Below are 24779 nucleotides of genomic sequence, written 5' to 3'. Positions count from 1 at the left end.
CCAACTATGTAGGACTAATACACAGCCCTGTTCCGGTGATCGGGCTGAAATATAATGGGCCTTACGTCCAATGGAAGCTAGGCTGTGTGAGCAAGCTGGATGGGCCGGTAGGCCCATTATACGCCTGAGCTGATTTGGCTTGTCATTTTTCCTTTGAGGGCTGCTATATAAGGAAGGGACTACCTATACATTTGTCGACAAATTTTTCCTCAAATTTGACAGATGTAATTATAGTACAATCGTAGTGTAATTACACTGTAACTTGCATATAACTACAGTGTAACTTATATGTAAGTTTCACATAATTTTGAATCGTTAGATCTATTACAAGATTTGTTTTGGTGAGGAAGAAAACAAATCATAGCACACACATATGTGAAAGAATTTGTTCCCACAACCTCCATTTTACCGAAATAACATGTTACGAAGAGATTTTCGAAAGTTACATACAAGTTACACTATAGTTACAGTGTAATTGCATGCAAGTTACAGTGTATTTACACTACGATTGTACTGTAATTACATCCGTCAAATTTTTGGGGAAAAATTTGTCGACAAATATATAGCAAAATCGATAACGGAATCCCGTTTCCGAACGGGATGATACTGGTTAGTTATCAGAACCGGCATCGGGTGACACATATCAGGTATCAGGCGATTCTACCATATTTTCAGGTGAAACTCACGACGTATCAAGTGATACCTATGAGGTATCATGCAATTTTTGCCACATATAAGATGATACTTACGAGGTATCAGGTGATACCTATCAGGTATCACGCGATGCCTATTAGATGATACTTGTGATGTATCAGGTGATACCTATCAGGAATCACGCGATACCAGCCAGGTATCACGCGATACATACCCGACATCGACGCCGACGACCACTGCCGCCCTAGTGCCCCTTCCTCTCTAGCTCCGGCCATCGCCGCCACTCCACCGCCACCCTCTCCCATCCCTTGGATCTGGCTACCACCACCGTTGCCCCTCCCTCCCCTGGCTTCGGCCACCGTCGTTGCTCCCTCCTCCAGCTCCGGCCGCCGTCGCCACCCCCTACCCTGGCTCCGGCCAACGCCGCCATCCCCTCCCATCCCCTGGATCCGGCTACCACCACCGTTGCCCCTCCCTCCCCCGGCTTCGGCCACCGCTGTCGCTCCCTCCCCTGGCTTCGGCCACCGCCGTTGCTCCCTCCCCCGGCTCCAGCCACCGTCGCCGCCCCCTTCCCGAGCTCCGGCCACCGCTGCCACCCCCTCCCTCGGCTCTTTGGCTCCGGCCACCGCCGCCGCCCCATCCCTTCGCTCTCTGGCTCCAGCTGCCGGCGCCCAGGCTCCGGCCACCGCCGTCGCTCTCTCCCTCGGCTCCGACCACCACCACCGCTCTCCCCCCGTCGCTGGCTCGGGCCTTGTGCCTTGTGCTCTTGCGGCTAATGGAGGTGGAGGGGAAGCTATCCGTTGGAGCAATGGTATCCCGTCCCCTAGCATTCCTGGTTTCCTTTCTAAAAGGTAGATGTTTTTCTAATGGATTTAGTAGAAGTTCATTATTATTATTTTTTCAACAAAAATAAACAACTATCATATTGATCGATCGATGGCATGGAGTATGTGGATCTATGATAGATCGATGGCATGGAGTATGTGGATCTCAAGAAACAACATGATATTCAGAGGCATAAATCCTTATTTTCATATATGTAAGGATATATTCAAAAAATAATTTGCTTTGGTTATCCTTAGGGCATAGGGCAAAAGATAGTCTCAAACCCCTAATGTCGGAATGGCTAGACAACCTTTGATTTTTTTTTAATGTACATATGTAATTTGTAATCTTTTTATACTATATATATTTACTCAATGTAGGAGCCTCTCCGATATTTCCATTTTTTTTTGAAAAAAAAACCTGTTAAACTGACTCAGGTATGCAGAAGTAGTTGATAATACATGGTGCTTTCGATTGTACCTTTTCCCATCTTGTATTACTCTCTCTTTTTTACACGCACGTTTCTCAAATTGATAAACAGTGTGTTATAAAAATTTATATAGCAAAGTATATTTAAAAATCATATTAATTTATTTTTAAGTTTTTTAAGTTCATACTTAATTAATCATGCGCTTATAAGATACTTTATTTTGCTTGCCGGGAGGAGAAACTACCAACTCATTTCAGTATCAGCTGATCTTTCAGACAATCCAAATCCGTAGTTAATAATCTGCTAGTGTTTTGTTAGGACCATACCAGTCAGAGCTGACTGGTCATGGTGTTCGATTAATTGTTGATGGAGTCATATCGTGGAGAAAGTAATTATGAGTTATTCTTTTATTTTTCATTGCCTTGGTTTTTTAAGTTCCATCTATTGTTCGTCTCCATTTAGTTTTTAGGTTTTTTTTTTTTTGATACAATCCTCATAGATTAGATTTGTAGATAATTTAGGGTTTGTCTTCCATGATATTTTTGGAGTTAGGCTTCTTCAAAGACTTTTGTCTTTTCTATTTCTTCCTTGGTGGTGGCTATTTCGTCCAAAAGGTCATCCATTAAGACGTACCGGGGTTAATTTGTTTGAAAGGTTGTTCGATGATCAGATCGACACAATGATTTTGGGATCATCAACTTTTTATGATATGAATTTGCTGTTCTGTTAGAAAAATGAAGATATGTTTTTTCTTCCATTTTACTTATCTCAGAATTGGTTATTGTTGTGACTGCAATCGTCCGTTCGTATTGCTTATGGTATCTTGTGGTATTTCAAGATGTGAAGCATCTTTGTTTTATTCTAGTTTTTCTAGTTGAGATTTAATTTGTTTCTAGTTTTTCTAACAGAAGGGTTATACTTTCTCCTCTTATTTAATAAATCTACCCTCCTTTGCGGAAAAAGTGAAAAAAAAAAAGTAAGCACGACAAGTAAAATTAGAACACCAATTGTGAGAAGAAGCAGACAAAACAGATATGTGCATTTTTTCCACACTTGTATTTATTTTGTCCTCGTGAAGAAGAGACAAAAGCAATACCGTACCACCATGTCCTTTAGCACGAACACAGGCAAAAAAAATTAGGGTATTTATTGAATATATGTGCAACCAAAACTTTTGAAGATTCAAATTTCGTCCAAATTTTCTCAGAACAGTTATATGGTTCTCCAGACTAGAATAACTCCATATCTTTTTTTTAGGGAATTTTTTTTTGAGGGAAGAATAACTCCATATCTTATTCTTTTTCTGTGATTTTTGTGTACATGCATGATCAGATGCTGCACATGTATCTATCGTTGAAAGCGTCTATGATCATTTGATCGAGCTACGGTTGGTAAGCCGTAAGGAAATAACGAAGTAAAAAAAAATCTATGTGCGAAATTTTTATATCGATATTATTTGTAGTTTAAAAATCAATACAGATTACGATGAAAAAAGAAGTACGAAACTGGCTTCCTTCTTGTGTATATGCATGACGCGTCAGCTTATTTGGCTTATGATTTTCCTTTACCATGTGCTTTTCTAAAGGATTTAGTAGCATTCTTTTATTTTTTCAACAAAAATAAAGAAGTATTAAACTGACCCAGGCACCATATGCATATCGGCTGAGAATATGTGGCTGCGTCAAATTCCCAGGAGGCGACCAATCTATATCAACTGATCTTTCGGGCGATCCAAATCATGTTTAATAATGCTAGTTAGTGTTTTGTTAGGACTCATCAGGACCATACATGATACATAGCAGTCAGAGCTGACTGGTCATAGTGTTAGGTGGTTAATTACTGATGGAATCACCATGGAGAAATGCGGCAGGCATAAGCCAATTCTATTTTTCCCTTGCACTGCAAATTAATCTTGTACGACAAGTAAAAACTCCACTTTTTTAGAAGAAACAGACCGCAATTAGATGGTTCTATTTTTTTTTTCTATCTGATCTTGTGTGCCATTTTCTCTTGTCTAGGAGAAGAAGAGATATTACCAATACCATCATGTCCTTCCGCGCGAAGAAAGGCAAAAAATTTCTATTTTTTTTTCTGTTGAACATATAAAAAGTAGGAGTAGTAAAACTTTTGATTATTCCAGCCAAAATTTCCTCACTGTTTCATTTATTCTCTAGACTAGAAAAATGCATCCTTATCGTGTTCTTTTCTTTACCTCCAGCATCATATGCTGCCAACAGATAAGTGTTTTTTTAATTAACAACATCAGACGATGCAATGATTTATACTGATAGAGTATGAAAAAAATAAAAATATTATCACCGAGAGCAATAATCAGGAAAATTATAGGTGTTTTGTTGAATGTAGCGTACCAAGGGTTTACCACAGCAATGACCAGCCAATCAACCCTCCCCCTAGGGCATAAGCCAGTCTAGCTGATTCCTTTGTATAACAAAAAAACTCTTTTCCTGCTAATATATTGACGTGTAATTTTTTTACGTTCGTGAAAAAAAGACCAGCCAATCAACGCTATATATTGATAGTAGATCTGTAGAACAAAATCTACCCCCACTAATAGCGTCCATACAAAATTGTCATCACGTACACATATTCAGACATTCAGTCAACCGCTCGACCACCCTAACCACCCCTTGGCTCACCGTGCCACCAACCACCCCCTGGCTCACCGTGCCACCTTGCCACCCTAACCACAGTCACGTACACAGTGTTAGGGCATCACCAATATTTACGACCTACTTTGAGAATAAGGGTGGGCCCTATGTCAATGGGTATTAGTTCTTGTTATAGCTACAATGGTGAAATAACAAAAGTGGGTAGTAAGCTGGGCCGCACAACCAATAGCCATGAGAGAGGGATGAGAAAAATCATTTGTTTATTGCTTATGGCTAGGTAGTAAGCATATTACCTAGTATTTGTTACTTACTATTTCCATAATATATACAACCTGATAGAAGTAGTATTTTATTTTTTATTACCGATTTTATATGCACATTGTGGATGCAATTACTGATGGAAGAAATGCAGCAGGCATAAGCCAATTCTATTTTTCCCTTGCACTGCAAATTAATCTTGTATGACAAGTAAAAACACTACTACTTTTTGAGAAGGAACAGACCGCAAAATAGATGGTTCTTTTTTTTTTCTTCTCTGATCTTGTGTGCCTTTTTCTCTTGTCTTGGTGAAGAGGAGATAATAGCAATACCGTCATGTCCTTCCGCGTGAAGAAAGGCAAAAAAATTCTATTTTTTTTCCTGATGAACATATAAAGGTAGTAAAACTTTTGATTATTCCAGCCAAAATTTCCTCACCGTTTTATTTATTCTCTTAGACTAGAAAAATGCATTCTTATCGTGTCATTTCCTTTTACCTCCAGCATCAGATGCTGCCAACGTATAAGCGTTTTTTTTTTAACGAATAGCATCAGGCGATGCAATGTTTTATATTCATGGAGCATGAAAAGAATTACAAAAATTACCACCCTAGAGGATAATAATCAGGAAAATTATAAGTGTTTTGTTGAATGTAACTTACCAAGGGTTTACCGCAGCAATGACCAGCCGATCAACGCTATATATCGATCGTAGATCTCTGTAGAAAAAAAAAAATCTGCCCCCACTAGTAGATAGCGTCCATACGAAATTATCATCACACATCTTGAGACATTCAGTCAACCGCTCGACCACCCTAACCACCCCCTGGCCCCCCGTCCACCGGATCCCACTCGCCCCTCTCTCCACCGCGAGACACATCAAATTCAACCGAGAAATGCACAAAAAAAAAAAAAGAACGGAGGAGCAGTAGAGAACAAGGCGCAAATGACAACAAAGACAAAAGACAAAAGGGAGAAAGGAAAAAAAAAAAACAAAAAACAAACGTTGCCTCCTTCCAAACCCCGAACGCGACCGCACGCCAAGTCCCCACGCTGACCCACCTCGCTGCGTGCCCGCCCGCGACGTCGCCGTCCGCTCTCCCCCCCGCCACGCCCAACCCCCGAACCTCCCGCGAACCATCTCTCTCCCCCACAAACCCAAACCAACCCGTTCCACGTCTTTCCCCACGACCACGACCGTTCATTTCTTTCCCACTTCCCCGCGAGACCGCCTCAATTTCCTATTTTTTCCTTTCCTTCCTTTTCCACGCGACTCTCTCCTTCCGGCTTCCGCGAACCCTCCTTCCTTCCCGCCTTCGCCTCGCCTCGCCTCACGCCCAGAGCTATATATGCCGTCCCCGCCGTTGATCCCGGCAAGGCACACGCAAGACACAACCGGCAACCCAACCCAACTCGGAGACGCGGACGAAGCAAAGGTAGAGGAGACGATCTCTCGAGAGAAAGAGAAGCGGACGGAAGCAACTGATTGATTTGGCCATGGAGGCAGCGTATTCGGCGCCGAGCACGTCGTCGACCTACTCGTTCCACTTCTCCATGGCGCAGGCCGTGCTCACCATCTCCCTCAACGTCATCGCCATCGGCCTCTCCGCCCTCGTCAAATCCTCCTCCTCCTCCTCATCGAGTTCGTCTTCCCGGCGCCGCGCCGCTGCAGCGCCCGCGGTGGCGCCGCCGGCGGCGGTTGACCTGGACACGGTTCTTGGCCTGATGGGCGGCGCGGGCGGCGCCGCGCCGTCGGTGGGGTTCGAGGAGGCGGCCGCGCTGTTCGAGGAGGAGGAGGCCACCCTGGGGGAGGCCGCGGCGGCGTTCCGCGTCTTCGACCGCAACGGCGACGGCTTCATCGACGCCGGCGAGCTCGGGAGCGTGCTCGCCTCGCTCGGGTTCGCCGCCGGCGCCGGCCACGCCGAGTGCCAGCGCATGATCGACGCCTACGACGCGGACAAGGACGGCAGGGTCGATTTCCGCGAGTTCCTCAAGTTCATGGAGACGGCTGCGGCCTAGGGAATCCACAGGATTCCCATGGCGTCACTTCTCTGCAAATTCTTTGTTCTTTCGTTCTATTTTTCTCTTTAATCGACTTCGATCGCTCAGCCGAATGAAGAACGGCAGCATGTGTATACTTATGATCAGTTTAGGTGCTGTTTGGATCATGGCAATACAAAGAGCCAAGAAACGGGTTGTGTTTTACTTGAACTGAAATCGATGGAAATCGAATTGAAATGACAATTTCCGTGCTTGGGTTCTATCCCTGAATCAAATTCCTTACCCTTGGCTTAAAAAACAGACCGAACAGTTTTTCTATCCTCTACCTAAAGCACGTGTCTCATCTTTTCGCTTATGCTTACGCTTATCAGACAAATTTTGAATTTTCAACCTTAAATTTTAAAGTTGATTTTGAGATTTTTTTTCATTGAAGTTTATTTTTAACTTTTACTTTTAAATCGCTAAGAACACGTATATAAAAGTCTATTTACCAATTACTTTTTATTTGCAAATATGCCAACGATGGCTCCGTACATGTGGAAAGGACGTAGTAAGAGAATATGAACGAGGTTTAAATTTCACTGATTCAATTTGATTTAATTAAGCCTTTATATAAATGGTAAACATGTCTCCGATCATTGAACTCTCATTGATTTTAGTTTACAATTGATATTCAGGCTCATCAAAACCTTCCAGGGCTCCTTTAGATTGAAGGAAACTTATAGTAGAATTTTTAGAGGATTAAAAATTTGGAATCTGTAGGGAAGAAAAACAGGATTGCTAAAAAAAAGGTCGCTACATTTTTCACTTAATTTTAGTCCATTGTTCTCCTATTTGTAGGTATAAGCTTTTAATTCTCATATCTCATCTTTCATGTAAATAATAAATACTCCTTTTTTTTAATAATGGGAATAATTGTATTAGAACTGAAATTATACCCGGTCTCTGCATCGACTGGAGATGCACACGACCTAAAATAATAAACACGTTTAATCCTAATTTTCTTATACATCGTGTGTTAGAAAATTTGCATTGTAAATGTTTCTTACAATGTAATTATAAACTTGCAGTGTACTTACATTATAGGTGTAGGTAATTTACAAAAGACGACTTCTTTTTTGGAAATTGTGATGCCATAACAAAAGGCACACTTTCTAAAAAAAATGCATCTTTATAAAGGAATAGGATTGTAAAATTCTCAAGGATATTTTTCTTTACTAAGTCCGATGCTATACTGCTCTTTTGCATGTGTTTTCCTCCCAAATTCTTTCTGTTTCAATTCCTCTGAGCCATCTAAACACATTATCTCGAGTGCTATTCTGTTCTGAAATCTTATGATATTACATAGAGCATTTCTCATATCTAGATTCATTAACATCAATATAAATATGAGAAATACTAAAATGACTTACATTGTAAAACGGATGGAGTATGTGGTAATATATTCCTATGTTTTCATGTTTCAAAGCTTTGGAATTATGGGTTTATAATTGCTCAGTTAACATCCCTGGCAAGTCCACGCCTCTTAGGTCTTATAATGGACGCATATCATATCCTCTACAATAAATACAAAGAATATGATATGTTTAAAAAATGTATATTTTTACTGTAGGTTAAATGTATCTGATATGCTGCAAATGTATATTCAGGTATATTTGTATATGATATACTCATATATATTTGTATATGTTTAAAAAATGTATATTTTTACTGAAGGTTAAATTTATATGATATGCTGTAAATGTATATTCAGGTTAAATGTATATTTGTAGTATGATTTAACCTACTGTCAGGGTTATGGATACCACATAACTAATAGTAGTTGACTAAATCTCGGTAGGACCCACCACATACCATGTCCTATACGAAAGCAACCTTCGGATATAGGAGGAGTTCCGAATAAGGAAAGACAACCAGAGTTCTACATGGAAACGACAAGTACTACTCGGATTGTATCCATATTGATTTCCTTAGTTCTACTTGGACAAGAGGACACCTATAGGTATAAATACAAGACCCCCTAGGAGAGGAAGAGAGCGGACACCCACCAAGGAGAACCAACACAATCAACATACATCCACCAAAAGCCACAACATACAAGCCAACATACGCCAAGAAAGCCGCCGGATATCGACATCAGAGATACGCCTGGATCAACCCTATCCGGTACCTTCAGAGGCCGGCCGTAGGGATTTAGCATTGTCTCTGATTCCGTCGGGCGCGAGCTCGAGAAGGAAGGCTACCCTGTTGTCGACTACGAGTCAGACCTTCAGACCGCCATGTCGACAACAGTTAGATAGGCTACCCCACATATTGTACTGGTGTGATTATGGTGAATAAAAAGCAACATCGGCTCCGGCCAACAGAATGTAGGGCTATTACCTGACAATTCAGGGGCTCGAACCTGTATAAAAATCCCTGTCTCCATCTCTTTTACCTCAATCTCGCGTATACCCTAGCACCGACGATCCCCATACCATGCAAATACTAGAATTGCGACATCAAACGTCGACACCTACAAATATACATTTAGCATATCATATTCAGGTAACTGTAGATGTTTTTAGCAGGGTGGCTAGTGAACCGCACAGCAGTACAGTACAGAAGTCCCGCGGATCCTTCCTCCTCTTTTTCGGATCATAGTTGGGCCAGGCGAAGAATTTTGGCCCATCCAGATCACTCCATAAGGCCCATTTCCTATTCGGCTCGGCTAAGTTGTCGCTTGGTGGGCTTCGGGCTCGTCGTCGTCGTCGTCTCCCCTCCCCCCACCTGACTTGAGACGGGGAGATGCGGAGGCCGTCGCCTTCGCCGCCGGCGGCGAGGGGCCCGGCGCTCGCCGCGGCGGCGGCCGTCGTCGTGCTACTTCCGTCCATCTTCCCCGCGATCTTCACCCCGCTTGGCCGCGCCTTCCCTTCCCTCTTCTCGGTGAGCCCCCCTCCTCCCCTCTCTCCTCCTCGCGCGGCCCGAAATTGGAGCCGATGTGCTGTGAAGTAAGATTCAAAGCTACTCTTCGTAGATTTATGATTGGTAGCTCCAGGGACCCAATCACTTGGGATGAGCAAAGGTCGTCTTCCATTTTGGCAGATAGCTAGTTCCTTGTAGTGTATGGGGGAAGAATTGGTGTGTCTAATTGATGAGAATTTTGCTTGTGCTCTTCTAGTTTAGGTTTTATGATCTTATATTTGCTTTGAGGGTTAACTAGGCAGGGTTTTGTCAATTGTTTGCAGGAGTGGAATGTCCCTAAGCCAATGCATGAGTCTCTTCTGAATGAGGCTTTGCGGCGAACAATTGTGAGTACATAATACTTAGCTGAAAACTGGAGTATTTATGTTGGAGCCCATCTGTAACTTGTATTTTGTACAGTCAAACAAACAAAAGAGAGAGCTGTGGTCACCATTGCCGTACCAAGGTTGGAAACCATGCTTGAAGTCATCAAGTGTTCACGGTAACCTACTGAAATGGCATGATTCCGACAGCCGCAGCGATAGAAAATAGATTATTGATCAGTTGTTCTGATAAATTATAGGAGTACCTTTGGAACCCACTGGATATATCCAAGTATTTCTTGATGGTGGACTGAATCAGCAAAGAATGGGGGTAACACACTTCTTATGCATTGATGCTATGATATATAACTTAACATAACTGGCATCCTTGGGACTTTAGATTATCCAACTCTTTCCTTTCTGTTCTTTAGATATGTGATGCGGTTGCTGTTGCTAAAATTCTGAATGCGACTCTTGTGATCCCACATCTTGAAGTAAACCCTGTTTGGAAAGACACAAGGTGCTTTTGGAGTCTCGGAGCACTATATTTTTAATTTCCATTTTCCACTGTTGAATTTTAAGTATAGTTTACCTTTTTGTATTGTAGCTCCTTTGAAGAAATTTTTGATGTGGATCATTTTATCAACACCTTAAAAGCTGAAGTTTCAATAGTCAAAGTTCTCCCAAAAGAATTTTCCTGGAGCACAAGAGAGTACTATGGTACAGGCATCCGTGCTACAAGAATAAAAACCGCACCTGTTCATGCCTCTGCAAGTTGGTATCTGGAGAATGTCAGTCCTATCCTTCAAAGGTTTGTGAAAAAAATTGACTTGGATTGTTTCTCTATTAGTCAAACATGCGCTTTGTTTATTGAGTCAGCTTCATAGACTTCTCTGAAATAATTGGCTCAAGTCACGCCTTGCAATGGTCTTCATATATGTAGCTGGTGGTCAATTAAGGTTACGGAGAAATGGTCATAACATTTAGCCTAGGTCAATTTCCACTGGTCTAGCTCCATATGTGTTAACATGACATCCTGTCATTGTTTAATAACTTTGTTAGTTGGTCAATTTACAAGGCAAATCGTTTAGCAGTCATCTTACCTTCCATTTGTTTCCTTGCAGCTATGGCATTGCTGCCATTGCCCCCTTTTCTCACCGTCTTGCATTTGATGACTTGCCTGTGGACATTCAGCATCTGCGTTGCAAAGTTAACTTCCAAGCTCTTGTTTTCCTGCCTCACATTATCTCACTGGGGGAGACTCTTGTGAAACGCTTGAGATCTCCCGTCCAGGGCCAATCTGGTGAACTTATCCAAGAAGTTGGAGAAGACACAAACCAAGCCGGAAAATATGCAGTTTTGCATCTCCGTTTTGATAAGGTAAATGGAAACTTCTCCAATACATTTTTTCTGTGGATCCACAGTGTATGTGCATTGTTGTGCTCTTTAAAACATTTCTGCTTCTGATCAATTTTTCAGGATATGGCTGCACATTCTGCTTGTGACTTCGGTGGTGGCAGAGCTGAGAGATTAGCTCTGGCTAAGTACAGACAAGTCATCTGGCAAGGGAGGGTATTAAATTCACAGCTAACTGATGAGGAGCTTCGGAACTTGGGACGCTGCCCATTGACTCCAGAAGAAATTGGGCTGTTACTGGCAGCTCTTGGATTTGACAGCAGAACTCGAATCTATCTAGCCTCTCACAAGGTTTGACTCTTCTGTGTGTTTACCAATTTTTTTTTCTGGTGGTATTAGGAAGGTCTAATATACATAACGTATTAAGGTATACGGCGGGGAAGCCAGAATTTCTAGCCTGCGCAAACTTTTCCCCCTAATGGAGGACAAGAGGAGCCTTGCGTCGGAAGAGGAGCTGACTAATGTTGAAGGCAAGGCTTCTGTTCTAGCAGCTCTTGACTACTATATCAGCATGCACAGCGACATTTTCATCTCTGCATCTCCTGGGAATATGCACAACGCACTGGTATGTTCTGTTCGATCTTGAATTTGCTTGATTGCTTCCTTTGTTACTGGTCCTGACTAGAATAATTTGTTGAAATTTAGATGGCTCACCGTACCTTTGAGAATATGAAGACCATAAGGCCAAACATGGCATTGCTTGGGCGCATCTTTGTTAACAAGAGCATGGAGTGGTTGGAATTTCAGGAGGCTGTACAAGCAGGGCACAAGGGTAGATACGGGCAAATCAGACTGAGGAAACCAAAGCAATCTATTTATACTTACCCTGCTCCAGACTGTATGTGTCAAGGGTAGACTGCTAAATTTTGCAACAAAAGACTAGATTCTTTAGTGTGTGAAGCTGAAGGATTTTTGCTCGGCGACCAGTGAATGTTACAATGAGGTTCTAATTGTTGTCAGTTTCTTAGGACGACAAGGTTCTTTGGATATAGGGTTGGGAAGAAGTTTTGGTTGACCCAAGCATTCAGCTGACTTAATTTTTACCCTAGAAAAAAAATTCAGTCTCGTTCCATATTCAGTGTAAAGGTTGTAGTTTCGTGAGTGATGTAGACTTGGCATATTGTATCTTTTTGTCCTTTCCGTACTACATTCTGTGCATATGTAAGTAAACATGGATCTTTCGGCCGTGAACTTGTAAGCACACATGTTGAGTTTCCACCAGGGTTGAACTTTTCGATTTCAAGTTCGAGGTAAAAATCACACCTCACCCGTTTACCGAAAACTGGTAAAACCGATGGTTATTTGGTCAATGCCATACGAAAACCGGCTAGCTAATAGCGATCGGTTTTCACAAACTGAGATCTCTATCAGTTTCCACTGCTCTACTTGAGCATCTGTTTAATCCCATTTTGGGTATATACAATTCTACCTTTTGTATTTGTCATCGTAGCATAAAAAACGTTTCCAATACTGTGTGAAACTGTGAAAGTGCCATTTGCCATGCTGAGGATAATTAAGCGATGATGCTAATGTGTGGTGGAACCTCGTGTTTCTGGGGTTCATCTCTAGCTTCCAATTGAAGCAGAATCTGTGACATCAGGTTGTTTGGATTGGATTGCATCCATTCTCAGCCAGTATTTTGGAAATAGGTGGGGTTGTTTTACATCAGGCTCTCGAACCAGGAACCCAGTAACCCTAGTAAAATGTACAGAAACGGAGAGAGATTAGGGTATGTACAATGGTGTTTAATAGCAGGCTCTTTTCGTTATCATGCAAGTAAATTTGGTTACGTGGAGGAAAGAGAGGGAAGAAATGAGAAACATCGTCGCTATGCATTTATTAACGGAAAGTTTGTTGCATGAGGGTATAGTAAAGGAAAGAAGTATAATAAAAAAATATTTAGTGCATTAATGGTTTATAAATCTTATTGTCTCTACTATTGTAGGAGGATGGTCTCTAGTGACATTAATTAATACAGAGAGCTCATATTATACTCTACCTTTGTACATGCCCTTATACGGAACCCAAGCCTAAACCCTAACCCTAGTAATAAACGGAAAGAGAACTTATCAATCTTCCCAGAAATAACAAAAATTCTAAAATTAATTCGAATCGGATTTGATTTAATTTGGACTCCGCAATAAATACAGACTTCCAAACAGATCGTCGAGCACCACAGACGCTTCAACGAGTTCGTCCGTGATCAACAACAGTTCACACGCATGTTCGACGAGAAAACTAAACCAAAATCTCCAATGGCGGAAGCAGCAGCAAAGGAGGTCGCCGGCGCCGCCGCCGCCGCCGGCGACATGATCCTGCTGATCAGCTCCGACGGCCAGAGATTCGAGGTGGCGCAGGCGGTGGCGAGCATGTCGAGGCTGGTGCGCAACATGGTCGAGGACGAGTGCACCGACAACGGCGTCCCCCTCCCCAACGTCCCCTCCGCCGTCCTCGCCAAGGTGCTCGAGTACTGCAGCGAGCACGCCGCCGCCGCCGCCGCCGCCGGCGAGGAGGTGGAGGAGCTGAAGAGCTTCGACGCGGCGTTCATCGAGGTGGACAACGCGACGCTGTTCGACCTGATCCTGGCCGCGAACTACCTCAACGTGCCGTGCCTGCTGGCCCTCGCGTGCCAGCGCGCGGCCGACCTGATCAGGGGGAAGACGGTGGAGGAGATCAGGGCCGAGTTCAACATCGCCAACGACTTCACGCCCGAGGAGGAGGCGGAGATCCGCAAGGAGAACGCGTGGGCCTTCCAGGACTAGATTATCATCGAAGCATAGAATTTTTAGATGTTTCTGATATGATTCTACTATAGAAGCCATTTAGGTGGAAGCCATTTAGGTGGTTTATGTGTTTAGTAGCCCTCGCTGCATTAGTTTCTTGCTTTGCAGTAACAGTTTCGAGGCATAGTTTATTTATTATCAATCGAAATCGAAGCTGTAGCTCCTCGCAGTGCTTTTGGCCCAGGGTTAGACAGGTTTCAATTTCGATTTCGGCTAAAATTTCGGTCATTTCGGTAGAACCAAAATTTTCTAAAATTTTGACACAATTTAACTGATCTTGACTAAATTCAAGAAAAAAAACCGAATTTCGATCATGATATTGACTTGCGGGAGGAGGGGGGTCCGAAATTTCGAAACAAAATTTCAATCCCGGGCTCAGACATTTCAGCTAAAAAAGAAAACAACACAACAAAACTACGGATTGATCCGAGCGAGTCATAATGCATATATAAAACAATTATAAGTTGTAAAATAGAATGTCAGTCATTGAAATACTTGGAGCTCTCCTCACGTCATGGTGGATCATTTGGTTTGAACAAAATAGAAGAATCTTCCTGGACACAAGCACAACGGAAAGAGGCAGAAGCAAATTTCATTGTAGAAGATAGATATAGATATTGACCAACGAGCTTTAGCCTTTAAATCCCCCTAAATGCTTTTATTTTACTAGCTAAAAGCAGGTGTTACAACGGATATTGTAAAAAAAATGAAAGGAAAGAAAAAAATTATAACTTTATAGCATAGTTAGTTGATTAAGTATATAGGGGCTGTTTAGATTGATGTCATTTTCAACCATACCATTTTTTGGCAAAGTTACCAAAAAAAAAATCTACGTTTAGGTCGTTGCCAAATTTGATAAATACATAAGAAACCTGCCAAAATTTTGCCAAAGACAAATTTTGGTAATATTGCCATCTTACTAAAATTTTGGCATGACTTATTTTGGCTACAATCTGACCAGGCCCATAATATCATATCCAAAGCAAACGCATTCATGTGCGTAGTTCTTATAATCCCTATATATCAGCTTGTATTTGTTGCGGACTCGATACCACCACTATAGATTATAGCCTGTTCTGCAGGACCTCAGCTACTGAGTTGCAATCTCTTCTAAACGGGAAACTATTCTAATCTCTCGAGGGGATGTTCCCTCGTTTACTCAAAAACCATCTAAATGGTTATGAAAAATTCTGGAAAAATTTGACAACATTCATATAACACATATATACAACTTCACAAAATCTTAAGTCCAAACTCAACTCACACGTCGAGATATAAAAAAGACAAATTCAGCGTATGAATAGTAGCGTACTGTTTATATCTAAATTTGTCTTTTTTGTTTCTCGATGTGTAGATCGAATTTGAACATGAATTTTGGTCGACTAGTAGGTATCATTATATTCTACATTGTCAATTTTTTTCAGATTTTTTCACAACTATTTACATCGAATTTGGAAAAAAAAAGGTATACGAGGGGATATCCCCTCGAGGGATTATAATCCACTCCCCTTCTAAACCCCATCTTTGTTTGTAACTTACTCCCTCCATCCCAAAATGTTTGACGCCGTTGACTTTTTTAAAAATATTTGACCGTTCGTCTTATTTAAAAAAATTTAAGTAATTATTAATTCTTTTCCTATCATTTGATTTATTGTTAAATATACTTTTATGTATACATATAGTTTTACACATTTTGAATAAGACGAACGATTAAACATGTTTAAAAAAGTCGATGACCGTTAAATATTTAGGGAGGTAGGGAGTATTATTTTTATTCCTTCTCTTGCCGTCGTTTCTTTTTGCCGAGGAAGGGGGTTCGGCCGCGAAGCGCGACGGCCGGAGAGAGCAGCCACCGCACTGGATCGTCGGCCCTTCTCGCCGCTCGTAGTGACCTGGCTGCCACGTCGGATACTCCGGATGCCTTCATGCTGCCAACTGCCAAATTCCAGGTTCCCACAGGCTTTCGGCCCAATACAAAAATCGGAGTGAAAAGACGGGCCTAATACAATTTTCGGCCCAGCAAAGCCCGCCTCCAGAAAACCCTAGCACATGGCCCCCCACCCCACGACCACGAGCGCTATATATACATCTCCTCCCAATGGCTTCATCCCATCGCCGCCGCCGCCCGCCGGGAAGCTGATCCCCTCCTCCGATTCGTCTCTAGGGTTCTCTGATTTTCGCCGTCGCCGGCGTCCTCTCTTCCCGCTCAGCTGCTTGTTCGCGCCTCTCGTTTCTCTTTCGAGCAACTTCCTGTTTCTTTCTCTCTTGGGATTTGGGATCTTGGTTTTGGGGGATTTTCGATGGGTTGAAGCAGGTGATGAAAGCAAGACAGGGACATCAGCACCCTCTTCTCCTTTGAGAGAGATGGGAATGATCGACTAAGTCTATAATGGGAATCTCTCTGATGCTTTTTTACCTTCCCCCCAACTCAGATCGGCTTTGATTTTTTTTTTCGTTATTTCTCTTCTCCTTTTGGTTTTGATTGGTGTTCTGTGGTACTTAGCTTAATTAATACGTGAATTTGCGGTTCGTGTTGCTGCCAGTGATGCATAAACAAATGCACGTATTATCGGATTCTTCCGTGACGATCTCACACAAATATTGTCACTACCACTGAGGCAGCTCAGCTCAGCCTTACTTTTTTTTTTCAGAAGCATCTGCTGTTGTGCTTTTGATTTGCCAGGTTTTTTTTTATTTCGTTTGTTTGTTTTTTGTTTGTAGTTTTTTTGTATCTGCAGTTCGTTTGGTGCAAATTGCCTATGATGGTGTTAAATATACTTTGAGCAGCTCGCTGTGAAAAATACTTACAATCTGAGGCCATTTTCATCACGAATTCATTGTTAAATATGAGTTTTTTGGTACAATTTATTCTGAACAGTACACTCCAAATATTTTCAGGCTTATCTTCCTCAGGGGATTGCTCAGAAAGCTCATGAAGCTAATACATTTTTTTTTGAATTCTTCACGGAAGGAAAACACTAGAAATTTGTAAGCTGCAACCTGATTAATTAGGGATGGCAATGGGTCGGGTCGGGCACGGGTAGAGCAAAACCATACCTGACCCGATTCCCAATATTGTACACCCAAACCCTACCCACTAGAGTTAGTGGGCAAAACTCTGCCCGTATCCGTGCCTGGCGGGCGCGGGTATGTCCGGCGGGTATCCAATGGATCTCATATGAATAATAACTTGAAAGATATATAATTTAACAAAGAAAAATAAAATCAATATTTATCAAATTATTGGTTATCAACAATAATTTAAATTATGTCACAACTTAGTATCAGTTAGCATCACAAATTACCTACGGTAAAAGAAAATTACCTACGGGTAAAAGGTAAAAGATGAAACCTGTCTGTTGTCTATGATGTCTTCGGGTCTATGGTGGGTGTGTCTATGGGTAAAAAGTCACACCCATACCCATCGGATCGGATACTATGGATATCCGGATCCATTGGTAAAATTGCCATCCCTATGACCAAACTGTATATTCTGGATGTATTGAAAGATTTCATCTGCAGCAGAAACGCTTCAAGATTTATACAAACTATGAAATTCAACCTAGGCATTTCACCCAGCCACGAAACAACCAAATATTTTTCTTTTTCGCCCGGAAATAAAATCAGCTCAGCGAGATGTGGAGACGGAGACCGCTGCGCTTTTCTGATGTGCTGAATTGGACCGAAAGCCCAGATCTTTTATGGGCTTCGAATTGATGAGGTGTGGGCTTTTCTTCAAAGGAACAAGTCTATTCTGCATCCTTTCTTCTTCCTCCTGATTGAATTGCATCTCTCAACAACAACAAAATGAGGTGTATAACATATCCTTCAGCTTTGAGAATCGGTACAAATCGACTCCTATATATGGTTTAGGAAGCGGTTTCTGCATATGGTCCACTTGCCAGTGATATATGATAGCCAACATATATGGTGGTCCCACGTGTCAATTCCTTTTCTCCTTCCCCACCTCTCCATCCGCCCTGAATCCGCCACAAGCATACACTTAGGGCCTATTTGAATCAAAGGATTTATCTAAGAATTTCATAGGATTCAAATCCTATAGGAAATTTTTCTACTTGGCCTTTTGATTCAAAGGATTGAAGTTTTTCAAATCCTATGGAATTCCTATGGAATGGTACATTGTATATTGATTTTGGAGGAAATATAGCAATAGCTCTAATCTCTTGGAAAATTCCTTTTAAGTCTATCTCTCTCATCCGATTCCTGCGTTTTTCCTGCGCTCCAATCAAACGACCATTCCTGTGTTTTTTTTGTGTTTTTCAATCCTCTGTTTTACACTTCAATTTCTATCAGAATCCTATGTTTTCTTATTTCTCTATTTTTTCAACCCTGCGATTCAAAGAGGCTCTTAATTTCATAGTTGTTTATACATGTCGCCGTGTCGGCAGCAATGCTGTGCTTGTTGATGTAGTGGGTGGAGGTGTAGAAAAGTACAGATGCCGATGTAGATCAGCATGGCGGTGGGTACCAGCGTGATGGACGACCGGCACGACGGCGACCCACCACCGGCGCCCCGCGTGCAGCCGAGGCGGACAAGCTTGAGCTGCACGATGTTGACGACGAGCACCATGGTCAGGAACCTGCACCCAAGCACACGGAGCCTACCGCCATTGCCAGGCTCCCGACGCGGAGCGCCACTCGGTTGATCATCGCCGTGCAGCTGACGGCGGCAGCGCACTGACGGTCGGCGCCTTCGGCGAGCCCTGGACAGGGTTTGCGTTTTCGAAATGGGGGCCTTTTGCTGGATGGGACCAAAAGAACCAAAATCACCGAAATTTTGGCACTTTCTTTGGTCGAAATTATTTGATAAATTTTGAATGAACTTGAATAAATTTTGACCAAATTCAAAAAAATAGAAAAAACCGAAAATTTGGGACGAGATATGTGCTTACTGGTGGGGTTGGGGGTGAGGGAATTATCGAAATTTCGTTCCTAAATTGCAATCACTGGCTCTGGACCATCGGCGAAGGCCGGAGGGGCGCCACGCCAGGCCGATGAAGGTCGTGATGGTGAAGAGCGAGTTCACGTTCACGATGCCGTCTAGCGCCGCCGCCGCGAGTTCTCGTGATGAGAATGCTCGTCCCCGCCGCCGCCGCCACCTCCTGCACAGGCGATGTCCATGTTTCTCGTTGGTTTGGGTGGGGATCGAATCGAGCTGCGAAGCGAAGCGAGGGGTTGCTCTTCGGGAAGCTTTTACCAAACGTCGAGCGAGGAGCAAGGCAGCGACGCCTCATCGGGTAGCGGCGGTAATCTGTGGAGTAGCTCCCGCCTCCCGGCCGCCGCTCCCAGCCCCGACTGCGAGCTAAGGGAGGCAAAATAGACCTTATTCCTCCTTCAAAAATCAAAACTGAAGAATCACCTTACAAGCTGATGGATATAGGGGCAAATTCATACTTTTTGTGTTGTTTCTCTCTCTCTATTTGCACATAATAAAATAATATATTCAATGTCTAGCCAGCAGCTAATTATCATGTTTTTTAGAGTAATGTAGCAAATACGTGTTTTTCCGTGTTCTATAGAAAAGACTGTGAACCTTGAATCTCGGTAGCAAATTTTGTCTAATTTGTTCAGCTCTTTAAATCAAACATCAACTCTCTATTTTGCGAAAAATTAATAAGATAAAAGATACATACTCCCTCGGTACAAAAAAATAGACAAACCCTGGGTTTTCTTCTCCAACGTTTGACTGTCCATCTTATATAAAAATTTTTTATAATTAGTACTTTCATTGTTGTTAGATGATAAAACATGATTAATACTTTAAACGTGGCTTGTCTTTTTAATTTTTTTATAATTTTTTTAAATAAGACAGACGGTCAAATGTTGGACATGAACACCAGGGTTTGTCTTTTTTTTTTTGGACGGATAGAGTAATAACACGATTGGGTACTAATTCTAAACAGGAGTAGGATGAAAACACTGCTCCACACAAATTTATTGTGAATAAAGAACCCTGCGCCTGGTTTTTGACTAGACAATGGGCAACATGCTCTGCTTCCCCGGCTTTTTTTTGCTCGAGCATCTGCAGTACAGTACTAGGACGCATGACTGGCTTACTAGGGAACAGCAGGAACTTGCATTACTGATGAGCACTGGCCATATTTCTCTGCATTCACGCATGACATGAGTTAGATATGAAGTGATGAGGCAGCCCCCATGCAACAGCTTCCCCCACTGTTGTGAGTTGACTTGAGTTTATACTGATCATGTATACGTAATGCTTGCAGAATTCACTACCCCCGTCAGCTTGGGAAAGACAAGAACTGAATTTTAACAAACTCCATTACTAACTTCGTATTCTCTCTTACTGTCTTATAATCCCTCCGTACTTGTAAAGAAAGTCGTTTTGAACGGTGATACGGTCTCCAAAACATAACTTTGACTTCTTGTTTCCATAAAAATATTTATTAAAAAGTGATATATGTATATTTTTATGAAAGTATTTTCAAGACAAATCTATTCATATAATTTTTACATTTTCAAACTCAACAACTTGAGAGTTATTTGTGATTTATATTACCAAGGTTTGACTTAAACATTATCCTAAACGACTTTCTTTATTTATGAGTATAGAGGGAGTATGCGTGTAGTAACTCTGAATTTTTCTGATTCATCGTGCATGTCCCCATTGTCTACATGCCATTCAGCATATATGCTGTTACCAAATTTTTTTTTTAATTTTAGTGTTTTATTGGTTTTTCAGCATTAACTTTTAAATAGTGAACAAACATAGATATAACAATTTTATGCATAAATTATTTTAAAGTTGTTTATATGCCGTTTTACTGCTTATATCAGCTGTGTAGGCCAAACGATCAGCTGTAGGCTAGCTTTATTTTGAGCAAAACTTGCTAAATTGTTGTATGATTTGTATTGTGGTTCGTTCTAAATTCTAAATTTCCGACGGGAATGTGAGCGAGGACAAATGTTACTATTTGGTTGCATGGCCGATCGAAAAGAGCAGCGAGTAGGGTAGGGTGATAGGAGTTGCACGCTCCTATCTATCTCTACACACTCGGCTATGGCCGCTGGGGGTACCTGGCCTCCATAGTAGAGCCATTTAATTGCTACTGCTCTCCCACGTCGTCGTTTGTCCAATCCAACAACGTCACATGTATCACCAGATTTCGTTCTACCGGTCACTCCAAAATCCAGGAAATTAGGGCATGTTTTAACATCGAATTTTTGAACACATGTATGAAGTATTAAATATAGGCTAAAAAAATTAATTGTACAGATTACGACTAATTTGTGAGACGAATCTTTTAACCCTCATTGCTTCATAATATGATAATATGGTGCTACAGTAAATATTTGCTATCGACAGATTAATTAGGCTTAATAAATACGTCTCGCAGTTTACCGACGGATTCTATAATTAGTTTTTTATTAGTGTCCGAACACCCAATATAATATTCGATGTGACACGTCAAAACTTTACACCCTTATCTAAACACCCCTTAGAATCTGTGCTAGCTGCATTATTGCAATCATTCCCTGTGTGTATAAAAGGCACAGCGAATGCTTCTCGTCAGCTAGCTGCTATTTTTCTCCTCTCTGATTCATCTGCTGCTATAGCTTCTTCTAGCTAGCTCCATGATGGATGAGTACCAATGCCTGAAGAACATGGTTTTTTCTTTTGAGCCCAGCGACGTCTTTGAGTTCTTGCATGTGGGGAGGAGGCCAATGATGATCATCAGGATGATCGAATTTATCGTGTAGCCAAGGATGAATTGCCGGCGTTTCGCGCTGTTGATGGTGCGTGCATATATAAGTTGGCGCCGGCAAGTCATTTCAGGCTACATGTTTGCCTCCTCCTCTCATGCTAGATCAAAGATGTCAGGTTTTCCAAGCTCTCGATCTTCTCCTATGTACGTATATATGCATCTGGAGCGAAAAGGTGCGCGTGGATTGATTTTCATTACACGCTATCCATATAATCAGTAGATCGAATTTGTTCTGTGATCGATGCATGCATGATACTACTAATGCATTACCACGAATCACTACATATACATTGGTTTCTTCTCATGCAGCTTACCGTGTTCAGGGTGTGATCATAATTAACATGCAAAGCTGCAGCCTTGCGAGGAGATCTCATTGCAAGCGTACACGAATTTATAAAATTTTCTTGATGTACTCAGACGTCAAGGCCTATTAGCTCAGCTGGTTAGAGCGTCGTGCTAATAACGCGAAGGTCGCAGGTTCGAGACCTGCATGGGCCATTTTTTTTTTGTTTTAAGTTATTTTATTTTTTTTTATTTTTTGTTTTATTAGTTTTTTTTTGTGATTTTCTGTTTTATTAGTTTTATTATTTTTTGTTTTATTAGTTTTTTTTTGTGATTTTCTCTTCCCCTTGAACCTGTGTCTGGAACTAGCCACACATTCCCCTGAATCTGTGTCTGGAACTATTTATTAGTTTTTTTTTTTTGTGATTTTCTCTTCCCCCTGAACTGTGTCTGGAACTAGCCACCCATTCCCCCTGAACCTGTGTCTGGAACTAGCCACCCAGTGGGTAGTGCAGTAATTATCGAAGTGATTTTTTTAATATAATTATAGTATAATTATAATATAAGTACTTTAAAAATGTATAACTTGCATACAACTACTTTAAAAATGTATATAAATTTTTTTATCTAAATTGTATAGATATTATGATGTAGTTGCAGTACCAATGAGTTATAATCATTGCAACTTATTGTAACTATAATATAATCTATAACTTATGCGCTATGTTAGTGTAGCGCGAAATTTGACATATCATTGTACGATTGAAAATTTAAAAACTAGGGAAGAAAAAACTGTCACATGTTTTCTAGCAGTTCGGACTAATAAATCCACTAACCATGCACACAAGACCATATATTCAAGTTTAAAAAGATATATATTGTTTTGTTTGATTTATAGACAATGGCGAAGCAGCCAATTAAGCAGGGTGTACACTGCAGAGTATTTTTTTTTTCTTGACCAACCGGGACAGGCGGTTGTTGACTAACCGAATCAGGGCTCACAGCCGCCGCCGACGCATGCAAAGCGCACAAAAGCAGACAAAGCTTTCGCGGTAATCCATCCATTAATCCCTTATAAATAGTGTACTAGTGCACACGTTAATTGCCCTGGTAGAGTGGTAATTGCTCGCGCGCATTCTGCATGCATGAGCGCGCGCGGCGGTGTCACGATGGCAGGAGGCGGAGGCGGCGACCGCGCGCCGTCGTCGTCGTCGACGGCGATGATCTCGCGACTCCTGCCGCCGGGCTTCCGGTTCCGGCCGACCGACGGGGAGCTCGTCGCCCACTACCTCGCCCGGAAGGCGGCCGACGCCGGCTTCACCTCCGCCGCCATCCGCGACGCCGACCTGTACCGCGCCGAGCCCTGGGACCTCCTGCCGCCGCCGCGTTGTTAGTCGATCGATTGCGACGAGACATTGCTGCGTGCGTGCGTTGGCTTTGATCGATGTGTCGTCGTCGTCGTCGTCGATGTGTGCAGGTGATGCGGCGGCGGCGGAGGAGGAGGAGGAGGAGGAGCGGTGCGGCTACTTCTTCTGCACGAGGAGCTTCAGGTGGCCGTCGGGAACGAGGACGAACAGGGCCACGGCGGCCGGGTACTGGAAGTCGACGGGGAAGGACAAGGCGGTGCTGCACGGCGGCGGCGGCGGCGGCGGCCGCCCCGTGGGGGTGAAGAAGACGCTCGTGTTCTACAGGGGGAGGGCGCCGAGGGGCGAGAAGACGAGCTGGGTCATGCACGAGTACCGCCTCCTGCACGGCGGCGCCGCCGCCACCGCCTCTTCTTCCCTGACGCCGACGACAGTTGTCGCCCGCGTGAGTGAAATGCAACAGTTCGAATGTCTTGTGCGACTGAATTTGTAAACGTTTTCACTAAATTGGATCGAATTTTCTGCTGAATTCTGTTGTTTTTGTTAGAGTGAGTGGGTGATTTGCAGGGTGTTCGTCAGGAAGACACCAGATGGTAACAACTATAGGGGAACTACAGAACATCATCTTCCCTCCGACGACGCTCATCTCCGTTCGTCGCCGGCGCCGGCGAACTCTGTGGACGGCGCAGGCCATGCGAGCTGCAGCTTCTTCTCCGGTGCTAATGAGTCCATGGCGCCAAGCGACCATTTCAACATAGGAGACGACATGATCCTCCATGGCCACGACGAGGAGGAGTTGCTGATGATGAACTGTTCTTCGGCTTTTGATCTGCCAGAGCTTCTCGACTACGAGAGCTTCTCGCTGGACCTTTGATCCAACGAGCAATGGCATGTTCTAAAATCTAAAGTATGATCTGGTTACTTCTCTTAATACAAAAGATACATAAGTCTTTTGCGTATTCTCCAAAAAAAATCTGAAGGATGATGCAGCTAGCTAGCTAGCTAGCTAGATCGATCAATCGAGATATATATGAAGGCCATAATTTGATCATTAGATGCATATGCATCATCCATGTCTACTTCTTCAGATCACTAGCTACTTAATATGTCCCCTCTCTGTAAT

The 24779-nt window shown here is 42.5% G+C and overlaps 4 protein-coding genes and 4 non-coding genes across 8 annotated transcripts; all 8 read left to right on the top strand.

The window, feature by feature from the left end:
- The first annotated feature begins 6059 nt into the window (after positions 1 to 6059).
- On the top strand, positions 6060 to 7001 carry LOC127784197 (probable calcium-binding protein CML17). The gene has a single exon (XM_052311387.1). It carries the CDS (start codon positions 6294 to 6296, stop codon positions 6813 to 6815), a length of 522 nt encoding a protein of 173 aa, XP_052167347.1. The 5' UTR covers positions 6060 to 6293; the 3' UTR covers positions 6816 to 7001.
- Positions 7002 to 9551: 2550 nt separating this feature from the next.
- On the top strand, positions 9552 to 12700 carry LOC127783676 (O-fucosyltransferase 31-like). The gene is made up of 10 exons (XM_052310869.1): positions 9552 to 9722; positions 10025 to 10087; positions 10161 to 10242; positions 10324 to 10394; positions 10495 to 10583; positions 10671 to 10874; positions 11188 to 11443; positions 11543 to 11770; positions 11847 to 12044; positions 12125 to 12700. The coding sequence occupies exons 1-10, from the start codon at positions 9585 to 9587 to the stop codon at positions 12332 to 12334; spliced, it is 1539 nt and encodes a 512-aa protein (XP_052166829.1). The 5' UTR covers positions 9552 to 9584; the 3' UTR covers positions 12335 to 12700.
- A 980-nt stretch (positions 12701 to 13680) lies between these two features.
- LOC127784997 (SKP1-like protein 5) lies at positions 13681 to 14242 on the top strand. The gene has a single exon (XM_052312427.1). It carries the CDS (start codon positions 13702 to 13704, stop codon positions 14239 to 14241), a length of 540 nt encoding a protein of 179 aa, XP_052168387.1. The 5' UTR covers positions 13681 to 13701; the 3' UTR covers position 14242.
- A 2327-nt stretch (positions 14243 to 16569) lies between these two features.
- On the top strand, positions 16570 to 16673 carry LOC127785526 (small nucleolar RNA R44/J54/Z268 family). Its single transcript, XR_008019776.1, has one exon. It is a non-coding gene; the product is annotated as a small nucleolar RNA R44/J54/Z268 family (small nucleolar RNA).
- Positions 16674 to 16799: 126 nt separating this feature from the next.
- LOC127785533 (small nucleolar RNA snoR122) lies at positions 16800 to 16883 on the top strand. Its single transcript, XR_008019783.1, has one exon. It is a non-coding gene; the product is annotated as a small nucleolar RNA snoR122 (small nucleolar RNA).
- A 129-nt stretch (positions 16884 to 17012) lies between these two features.
- LOC127785523 (small nucleolar RNA Z267) lies at positions 17013 to 17085 on the top strand. Its single transcript, XR_008019775.1, has one exon. It is a non-coding gene; the product is annotated as a small nucleolar RNA Z267 (small nucleolar RNA).
- Positions 17086 to 22434: 5349 nt separating this feature from the next.
- TRNAI-AAU (transfer RNA isoleucine (anticodon AAU)) lies at positions 22435 to 22508 on the top strand. The gene has a single exon. It is a non-coding gene; the product is annotated as a tRNA-Ile (tRNA).
- A 1004-nt stretch (positions 22509 to 23512) lies between these two features.
- On the top strand, positions 23513 to 24530 carry LOC127783773 (NAC domain-containing protein 79-like). Its single transcript, XM_052310939.1, has 3 exons — positions 23513 to 23681; positions 23770 to 24101; positions 24204 to 24530. Exons 1-3 carry the CDS (start codon positions 23513 to 23515, stop codon positions 24528 to 24530), a joined length of 828 nt encoding a protein of 275 aa, XP_052166899.1.
- Positions 24531 to 24779: the final 249 nt, after the last annotated feature.

The sequence above is a fragment of the Oryza glaberrima genome, chromosome 9 (genome assembly GCF_000147395.1).
Source record: "Oryza glaberrima chromosome 9, OglaRS2, whole genome shotgun sequence".
In the NCBI taxonomy this organism is placed as follows: domain Eukaryota; kingdom Viridiplantae; phylum Streptophyta; class Magnoliopsida; order Poales; family Poaceae; genus Oryza; species Oryza glaberrima.
The sequence above is the reverse complement of the archived record's forward strand: the minus strand, read 5'-3'. Positions and strand labels throughout refer to the sequence as shown.